Source organism: Musa acuminata, chromosome BXJ3-5 (assembly GCF_036884655.1).
Source record: "Musa acuminata AAA Group cultivar baxijiao chromosome BXJ3-5, Cavendish_Baxijiao_AAA, whole genome shotgun sequence".
Taxonomy (NCBI): domain Eukaryota; kingdom Viridiplantae; phylum Streptophyta; class Magnoliopsida; order Zingiberales; family Musaceae; genus Musa; species Musa acuminata.
The window spans coordinates 4,796,842-4,807,515 of NC_088353.1; the positions used below are offsets into that span (position 1 = coordinate 4,796,842).

The window sequence follows — 10,674 nt, forward strand, 5'->3', positions numbered from 1 at the left end:
TCCACTTTTTTTTCTTTTATTTGAATTTTGATTGTTGTCTTTTTTTACCTTAATTGCAATACTACTATTTATAATATTACAAATAATTAGATATATAATTACTATTTTATAATATTTGATTTTATATATTATTTATACAATTCTTATGATTGTGATCAACCTTGACATCAAGAATTCAGCTGCCTTGTGTGTAATTATCAACATAGGGTTCCTATCTGCCACATTTGCCTTCAAAGCAATCCAAAAGGCTAAAGACATCTCCATCACCATCTATCTTGTCTTACATCATTTAAGTGATTGCCACCAAACATACACCAATACATGTTATCGGAGCAAAATATCATACCCTTTCTCTCTTTTATCATCATAATTCTTTATCTCGATCGATTGTACAATTATGATTGATTTTTATGTCTTAAAATCGATCTACTCAAGTTATAGAGATAACCCGATTCGATCTTGATCTCTACGTATAATAAGAACCATTCTTTATTATAAATCCAAAAAATTTCGACATGAAACCTACGAAATAAATAAAAACTCGTATTATCATCGTCAACATCATCATCATATAATTTTTTATAAAATATTTCAAATCATTAACGATTTAAAAAAATATTTTCTGTTGTGATTTTTTTTATGATGTGACAAAATTCGATGAGCCTATTTTATCCTTTCTATCATGTTGATATAGAACAATAAATATTATCCCTGTAAATTATCTTGCTCCATAGTGGATCCAATGACACTTATCATGATCATTATAACCATTCAATCTTAGCCGTTGCATCACCATCACAGGGTTTCACCACCACAGCTTGATCAGATGAGTTGCAGGCCGTCCGATCACCATCCGATGATTCCTTTTTCGCTTTCGCCATCACCACAAAAGAGGGAGCGGAAGCGCGGAAGAAAGAGACAAAATCCACGCGGCCGTTCCCCCGCTTCGCTTCTGCCACCGTTCTCGTCTTCCTCTTCCTTCTCGGCCCTCCTTCCGTCCTCTTGGCATCGGCAGTGCTGCCTGTTCTCCCCTTCTCGTTTCTTTAATCGATCGTTTTCCCTGTAAATGGATCGCGAAACTTTCCGAGTTTTGCCGCATTCTCCTCCTCGTCGCTGTTGACGGATCCGTAGTATTATTTGCGTGATGTAGATGTGAAGGTTTTGATGGCGGTCTTGGTGTTGTGTGATTAGGATTAGGGACGAATGGCGGATTTCCGACACAAGGAAGCCGATCGGGGGTGCCGGCGCGGCCTGGAGGAGCTGCTGCTGCGCGGAGGACGAGGGGATGGGTGCGTGGGTGAGGAGGCGGAGGAGGCTAGCGCTGGTGGCGGCGATGGCGCCGACCAGCTCGCCCGCCGCCGGCGGCGGTCAGACCTAGAGGGGGATGACCTGGCCGAGACGTCGGCCGCTGCTCGCCGCCATTCGCGGATCCTGAGCCGGTGGGCGGCGCGGCAGGCGGAGGAGATGATCACCACCATTGAGAGGAGGAACCGGGAGTCGGAGCTCATGGCGCTCGCGCGGCTCCACGCCGTTTCCATGCTCGACGCCTCCTTCCTCCGTGAGTCGCGTCGGGCGCAGTCCTCGGTCGAGCGCCCCGTGGCTGCGCGTGCCTCCTCTGTGCTCCGGATGTGGCGCGAGCTGGAGGATGAGTCTATCGCTGGGGATCGGAGGAGTCCTGCACCCTCTCCTACCACCGCGTCCAACAACCACCGTAGTGCGCCGGAAACCCATGGCCCTATGGTGCGGAGGAATTCTTTGGACGTTGCCAGCGAGATCAACGCTAGCGAATATTCTCAATGGCCTGATAGGCCGACGGCCCTAGGAAGGCGAGGTGCGGTCGAGGATTCTGAGGATTGGAGATCAAGCAGGGAGCAGTCTCCTGATATTGGAGGTGGTGGTCATGGGGAGAGGGAGAGGGTGAGAGAGATTGTTAGCGGGTGGATGACAGAGATAGACATGACAGACACTGCATCACAAATATTGCCAGGGAGTGATAGCCCAAGGAGTGAGTGGCTTGACGAGAGAGAGCGTGAGAGGGTGAGGCTGGTCAGGGAGTGGATGCAAACTGTGAGCCAGCAGAGGGATGGTTGGGCTAGCAGGAGGGAGGAACGGGATAGGGAAGGTCTGGTTGCAAATCAAGAAAATCGTCAACGACAACATGTCCAGAGGAACTTGCTGAGGCTCCGTGGAAGGCAGGCTCGCCTTGATCTGATCATGAGAAATGTCAGGGAGAGGGAAAGGGAGCTTCAGGCTTTGTCAGAGCACCAGCCTGTTTCACATTTTGCCCACCGCAATCGCATACAGGTCAGCACTTGTACTATTTGTTCTCAAACTACTGAAATTTGTATAATATCAATTGTTTTTCTTCGAACGAAACTATTGCTAGTTTTAAGCATCCCTTTTATGTGTTGCTATCGGTAGTCAACATTATGTTAAGTTTGTATGTGTACTTCCATGTTCCAATAGTATCGATCTGATTCCTTTCAATTTCAGTACTAACTGTAATTATCTTTTGTTTATTACAGTGATACATATGCATCAGAAATGACCATAGTAGATCCTACTTTACGCATGATCCACTAACTATCCTTGTTAAATCTGAGCATTTATCATTTCTTTGTTTATATATTATTCTGAGTAGGTTATTTCTGAAGAAGTTCTTTCATTTCTTGATTGTTATATGTATTTTCAATGTTTGCTTTGATGTTCAATGTTTGTGTTGGCCGAAAAGAACTCATATTCTAGATTTGGTAAATTTTGTTACGTTCCTAGTGCCTAAAATGTTTCAACACTTTGATATGAAGAACCTAGTGTAGAGAGTTTTTTGAATTCTTTTGTTTAATTTTACTCTTGACAGGGTTCGCCTTACCGGTCCATACCGATGTATCGACCAGTTGGTGGTATGGTATGTACCACTATTTATCGATGTACCGTATATCGGTACGACCGGGCGTATTAACGACACAGAAAAATTATCAAAAATGGCTCCAAAAATTCTCGAAAAATACAAAAGTTAGATTAGGATTTTTAAGTCAAAAATAAATATAAATGTAGAATAATTTTAGTAAAAATAATTTAAATTATGAAAGAATTAGCTGCACATATCTTTTTCGAACTTTGAGAAGTAACTTTGTGATATGTTTTGGATCGTCGTTATGTTAATATTGAATTATTTACAAAGAAATGATTTGAATTGTTAGATTATTTGTTAAACAACTTAAATTTTAAGAATCAATTAATCGATCGATGGACACACTTGGTTCTACCACCAAAAAAACAACGGAACTCTATGGGATATGGATCATGGTCCTTGATCCTTTGTATATATATATCAATTTGATATGTTTGTCGGACCCAATCCTGAAATTGGCCCCATGACATAATATACTAATACATCATATGTCATTGGTGCATCAATGTGATGATGATCTTAGTTTGATCGTTGTGAATCACACGTGTCGGAGGCGGCTCTTGAAGTAAATACGATTGTGGCATGTATTGGTGCGAAGGTGGGAGAATGTCGGAACTTTTACTTTTCCTATTGATCTATTGTTCTGCATCATAAGATCGATCAATGTACTATTGCTTGGAGAAAAATGATCAACTATCACCGTATTACTGTTGGTCGTAAGATTTTTTATAATACGATAGCTGTGAATACGATAAACTCCACTCTATATCCACGTCGTGTAGGTTCTGTCACATCTATCCAAAATCATCTATTGTCTTCCTCTTTCCCTTCCGTGTATAAACTTATCAGTACCTCATCAAACTCTAGGATCTGAATCTCGAGTGTCATACGTAAAATACAATTCCTCGGTTCATGCATCACCCTCAAACGATCAAATGAGGGGTAGAAAGGGTTTTAAAACTCTTAGTTCTGGTTCAAACGATCAAATGAACCATTTAAATTCAACAAATCCTAGCCATTGATCGGTATCGATTGAAATATGACCGTTATCGATCAGTACAGGTTAGTAACGGTCGGATTTCGATCGTTTTGGCTGGTACGAACCCCGTATCGAGCAATATTAGGTCCCCTGTTATGGATTGTTCGGTATAGGGCGATCCATATATCGATCTCCTATCAGATTGGTAAGTACCACCTGTACCACCTAGTATAGGCAGGCACAACGAACCCTATTCTTGAGCATTGAGAACATGTGTTTTGAGCTTTGTATGTATTTTTTGTTATTTGTGCATATTTCTTATGAAAAAGGGAAAAGGTTCCTCGTGGTAATATTGCAAGATACGTACTGTGCATTAAGAGATTTTTTCAGTACTACTTCTGTTTTGGTGTAAAATTCAATTTTCATAAGTGATTTATACCTTTTTTTAATCCCTAGTTCTTTATATTTTGATTCCCTAGGTCAATCAATCAGGCTTTGAATATCTATTGTGAAAACTTATCGATAATTTTATATTTTAAAATTGCCATGACTAATGCACTTGCATTAATCTTTGTCATATAAAATCATTTGATTATTTATAGCATAAAAAGCCTTAAGTAGCCATGATATATGTTTTTGGTATTCATAAGTATTCAGGTGTACTGCCATCGAGTTAAGTTTAGCCTGGAGACTTTAAAATGTATTGCTTTTGGTATATTCAAATTTGGAGAGAGTATATGGTATCATTCAATAACCTCAAGCCCTTGTCAGTGAATAAGAGGTGGTGGTGACTTTAAAGTTGAATTATTTTTAAAAACTTTGATTTGCTCTATTTTTGGTTTCATTCTCGAACATTAAATTAACTTATAAGTGTTTACGTAATAAGTTTTTTTAAGTTTGCAAGCATAGATTTGATATATTTATTTTGTGCCCATTCATCCCTTAAAAGCTTTTAGCACGTAAGCATGACGTGAGGATTGGAGTCTGTATTATGATAACATTTTGCTGCCTTGTTACAGAGTTCATGTGGATCCATGTCCATTGGCATTTGTTGTGTTGGCATATAAGTGATACAGTCCTCTGCCATGAACTTTAAACTTTTAGATAATGAAGAAGTGCACTAAGAATCGTCCTCACCTAATTCGAGGTCCCATGTTTTGTTCTGTGCAGAATTTCATTTCTGATCCTGGGTTCTACTACATATCAACGAAACCAAAATTTTAATGTTTCGGCAATTGTCTGCCTGAATTAGAGACATGTACTTTTGTCAGGCAGCATCTCGCCGTGTTATGTAGTATTCAAGGATTTGATAACTTAAGTACCTGTTGTATCAAGTGTTTTGACAACTTATGTAATCCTTTTATGTTTCTAAGAAGAGAACTTGTCTTGTCTATTAAAAACTTAAATTTAGACCAGATATTTTCTAACATGTAGAGGTATGCTTCGATTGAACTGCTGAGGAGGGAACTTGTCTTATCTACTAAAGCTTAAAATATTAAATGAGAAACTTCTTTAAACTTGGATGTATTCTTTTATGGAACTGTTGTCTATCTCTAACAAAAATTACTTGGATGAACATTTGAGGAGCAAGATGAGGCTTTAATTAGTTTCATATGAATACTTACTTTTGCCCCTCTGGTAGGTAAGACACTTTGGTTTGTGTACCTATTGAATGGAAATTTCTTATAGGCTTAGATAAATTTGCTGATGTTAAAAGGGATTATTTATTTTATAGGATCTGCATGTCTATACCATAGATCACCTGGTGTGCCCACAGGTAGCATTATGTAATTAGGACCACCACAAACTTTAGCTAGTTCTTTAATGAATTTGTAAATGAAAGCAGATTTTTTTATTTTTTTGAATGAACAGCATGTGCCCATCATGAAGAGAAGTTGAGTATATACTAGCACATTGTATAAATGTATGTTTTCTTATAAAGAGAACTTTGGGTAGTAAACTAATTTCATATAACATAAAATCCTTGCAGGTAGGATGAATTTTTTTACAATTATATATAACTTTTTAACAAGTTGTTGAAACTAAATTATGTCAACTTATTAATTTTAACAATTATAATTCTCTAGGCTGTACTCCGAGGTAGATTCCTGAGAAATGGTGGACCAGTCGAGGATGGGCAGCGGCATTCAGTTGCAGCTGGAGAATTAGGTCAACTTAGACAGCATCATACGGTATCTGGCTTCAGGTATGGTTTCCTTTTGTCATTGCTGTAATAGGGTGATTTTACCTTTATCATCATTCTGCAAGTGTTGTCTGATGTCAAAATTGTTAAGTGATTGGTAAAGTATCAGCCTATATAATGATTGTTAAACTCACAATTGAAGTGAGCTGGACCATGTTTCTTGTGTCTTGAGCATATGTCAGGCATTATAGTTGAGTACGAAACACAGGCACATGCTGATCTATGGTGCTATGTGTTAAATTGTGCTGGATATCTATGGCATGCTATCAGATTTTTATGATCTAGAGTTGCTTTAAAAAGTCAGCAAGTTAAGCTGATATCATTAACACTGAGATTGTAGGGAAGACTCCCACTCCCATTCTGGAGTTCAGATTCACATAACCAAAGTTGTCCAAAAATTTTCTCATGAGGTGGGGACTATCTCACAAAGCTGATCTATGGAGTCCACAAGTGAGGTTGGACATCCACTGATGACACCATGCCAAACACTTGTGGGCTCCACAAGTAAGGTATGTGAAATAGCCACCTCATATGATAAAATCTTTGGGACAAAATTCTGGACAACATTTCTAAGTGATGGAAGAAATGTTGTTTAATAATCACAGAAGGATTGTGCTACAACTTCCAAGTTGTGGAAGAAATTACTAGAAATGGGTTGATCATCAAGACCTGAGAGGCAGCAAGAATTGTGAACTTGTGGTGTCAAGACAAGGCAAGATAGTCTAACCTGGTTAACTGGTGAGTATCTGGTTGGTTACTTTCTGTGGGATAGCTTGTTCGAACTTCGCCTAAAGCCTACGTTGTTGGTTAACATGTATCAGTCAGAATTATCCCAGCTGGCCTGTGCAAATTTTGGCAAGATAAACCAGTCACTCACTTGATTTAACTGAACCCTGAAAGATTTGCAGCTTAATGAAAACAATGTTGTCATCAATAAATTAAGTGGTTAAATGGTTCATAACAAATTTGTTTTTCCTTTTTGACTTCTATATTCAATTAATAATCACTATGTCTTGAAATAGGCCAGAGTGTGCTGAAATGCATATTTTGTGTGCCTTGTGATGACAAAATTGCTGGATGCTAATTGGAGAATCACAGTTTAAATGAGAACGCATTTATAGCAAGAAAACAATTCTATATAATATGAGAGTGAAGTTTTTGAGATGATTATTTCTTGCATGCGATGATGCACAATGAAAAGCATTGTACCACATGTTATGTCTGTAACATATGGATCTTGTTGCTTTCAGTGACTTGTTACTATTGTTAACTTGATGATTTCATTTGCAAAATTTGACTTCTATATTACTAGATGGTCATCAGGATTATAAAAAAGTTGATAAATCCAATTTTTGTTTCTAGGGAAGGATTTCGCTCCAGAGAGGATGGTATTGTCACAGGTCCAGCAAGCAACCAATCTGATGGTATTGTCACAGGTCAAGCAAGCAACCAATCTGTTGATGTTGATAACATCAATGTATCTAGTAACAATCTCTTTGTCTCAAGCACATTGGAGGTATTGGATGAGACCCATGATCAATTCCGAGCACATGATACTAATGTTGATGGACATCAACCAGAAGAGGTGTATACTACATTTCAGATGGAAAGCAGCATGCAAATCAGTGATATGGTCGGGAGAGGGTCTGCAATTCAGGAAGATAATTGGCTGGCAGATGATGTTGAACATGAGCAAAGGGATTCACAACAGCCTATTGAACTGGGGTCTACTGTACAGCATGATGGCCCTATCGAAGAACATAATAGTAACTGGCATGAAAATGAAGCCCAAGAATGGCTTCATGATGCCCCTGAAGATGAAGATGGACGAGATAGCCATCTTCTGGAAGCACATGAGCATTGGCATGAAGATAATTCTCAAGTGACTGAAGCAAACTGGCAAGATGGACCATCGGACTCCTTCAATGAGCAACATTCTTTTCCTGTTATAAGGAACACATTTGTTTCATCAGAAGATGGTGATTATGTGTATAATGTGGAACTTCGTGAACTCTTAAGCAGGTATTTGCTGATATTATATAGTTGGCTAAATTGTAATGAACTGATATCTTAGGTCTTCAGCTATTGGAATTATTTGATACTTGCGCTGCAGGAGAAGTGTATCTAATCTTCTTCGCAGTGGGTTTCGTGAAAGTCTAGACCAACTTGTACAATCCTATATACAGAGGCAGGGGCGTGATCCATTTCAGTGGGACATGGAAAGAACAATGCCTAACCATGTTTTACCAGGGGAAGATCAGAGCCAGCAAAGAGATCTAATTCATGGCCAACGCGATTCTGTTACCAGGCCTCTACATGCTACACCAATGCCACCAACACCACCTCCACTGCCGCCATGGCACTCAGAATTACATCATAGTTGGAGTCGGCAGAGCATTCGCCGCCCAGAAGTTGTGAGCTTTATTTCTTTGATCCTATGATTTATTTAGATCATGTTGGAATTGTATGGATATAACATGCCAATTCATTATGGATGATTAGATTCCAAGTCTTATAAGAGAACTTTAATTCCAACCTCTAGCTTTTTGTTACCTCTGTGTTTATGCTTTTCTTGTAAATCCATGATATGTGATTGAGTAGTTATTTTACTATTTTGATTTATCTGTTGGATATGTAAACATGAGATTCTCTATTCTGAAACTCATCTGGCTTTATTGGTGCAGGAATGGGATATAATTAATGATCTAAAGGCTGACATGGCTAGGCTTCAGCAAGTTATGAGTAATATGCAGCGGATGTTGGAGGCATGCATGGATATGCAGCTAGAGTTGCAGCGTGCTGTTAGACAAGAGGTCTCAGCAGCTTTGAATCGTTCTGTTGGAGAACATGGTCAGTAGCTTCCTTTTAGTAACATACCTTCTTTTCATAAATTAGGAGAATGCTTCAAATCTACATTTTAGATTTATTTATCATGGGGCATGTCGAAGATTGCTGTACACTTTTTAAGGATAGATCATAATTGTTCTGTGCTACTATCTTGCTTAGTTTATGACTACAACATGGAGTTATCGGTCGTATATGAGTAGATGTATATCTTTGGTGTTAGGCATGAAGCCTGCCTTCTAGCAATGGATCTTCAAATGAAAGGGTGTGCCAAATTGGGTCATTTACCCAAGAAATTCAAATTGTTCAAGATGAATATAGGAAGAATGAAGAATGAAAAAGTATCAACATAAAAAAATCTCTTATGAATATATGGCTTCTTATGAACTAAACTTCCAAGTGTATTATTTTTCACAGCATTCTTGCATAAGCATCCTATTTGCTTATCATTATCCTTCCCCCACATATTTCTGTGTCCTTTTGGAATCAAACACTAGGTTACACATCAAATTCTTGTGTGTGTCCTATGCAAGTTTGTCATCAGCCACATATGGCTACAGCAGCAGGCAGAGTTAACATGCTTTAACCAACTTCTAAACAGATGCCTATAGCCAACCAACTATGCCTCTGCTCAAACTCTGTTTGTTCTGCTTCTGCTTCGTAAAGTATACCCTTGCTTTTCCAGGAATGCATCTCTTCTTTCCCACTTCAAAAGCATGAGTTTTGATTGGTATTCGGCTATCTCGTGGCCAGAGATGTTTTGTTTTGCTTCTCGTTGCTATGGAAGAACTTATTTTTCTGTTGAAATTGTTGTTGGATCTCATGTACTGCTTGCTTAGTGCTGAAAAGTTGAGTCTAATCTTTTCATGTGAAGGTGAGGAGTCGTCACAGGATGGAACAAAATGGCATAATGTGAGAAAAGGGGTTTGTTGTGTCTGCTGTGATAGTCATATCGATTCTCTTCTTTACAGGTATTAATTTCCCAAAAATCATCTAAATAAGAGCATATAGACAACAGAGATCGGTTCTTATTCTTTGTTTTCTTCTGTTCCATCCAGGTGTGGGCACATGTGCACTTGTTCGAGATGCGCGAATGAGTTGGTTCAAGGTGGAGGCAAGTGCCCTTTGTGCCGTGCACCCATTGTTGAGGTGATTCGTGCTTATTCCGTAGTGTAGAAATAATAATAAACCAGGTTGAAGATGAAGGTGCCATCAACTTCTAAGCGGTCAACTCTCAGTTTCATCAAAGATGTAATCCATGGTTATCGTGGTCTCTTTGGCTGAGGTATTCTTAGCAGAAATTTTTGAGACGTCAGGAATGTTTGTAATGGCACTTTCTCCACTGATTTGCAATAAATAAATTGGAATGAGAGGAAGAGATTGGGAGTTTTCTCATTTTCATGTTGGAGTTTGATGCATGCAGGATTAGCAGCTTGCTTATTCTCATCTTATTCCTAACATGCACTCTTGGCACTTGTAGGCATTATACAAATGGTATAACCTAAAGTAAAGCTTACGTCTAGTAGTAATATGAGCAACCACTTCATCTTAGAATGTCTAATTTGCATTGAAGTTGACGGAGAAAGAGGGACGATGGGATGTAAGCTGAAGGAAGTAAAAGATGCAGACTCAAAGCTCATAGGTTCAAAGACGCAGTATTGACGTCTGTTTCGAAGAAGCTGTCGGACGTGCTCCTGTTGCACCAAGGATGTACGCTACGTGATATGATTCACAGTA

General features: G+C 39.0%; 1 protein-coding gene across 1 annotated transcript; it reads left to right on the top strand.

Moving 5' to 3' along the window:
- Positions 1 to 916: 916 nt before the first annotated feature.
- On the top strand, positions 917 to 10,332 carry LOC135639069 (uncharacterized). Its single transcript, XM_065152812.1, has 7 exons — positions 917 to 2,304; positions 5,978 to 6,096; positions 7,456 to 8,115; positions 8,207 to 8,507; positions 8,778 to 8,943; positions 9,812 to 9,908; positions 9,996 to 10,332. The coding sequence occupies exons 1-7, from the start codon at positions 1,204 to 1,206 to the stop codon at positions 10,111 to 10,113; spliced, it is 2,562 nt and encodes an 853-aa protein (XP_065008884.1). The 5' UTR covers positions 917 to 1,203; the 3' UTR covers positions 10,114 to 10,332.
- Positions 10,333 to 10,674: the final 342 nt, after the last annotated feature.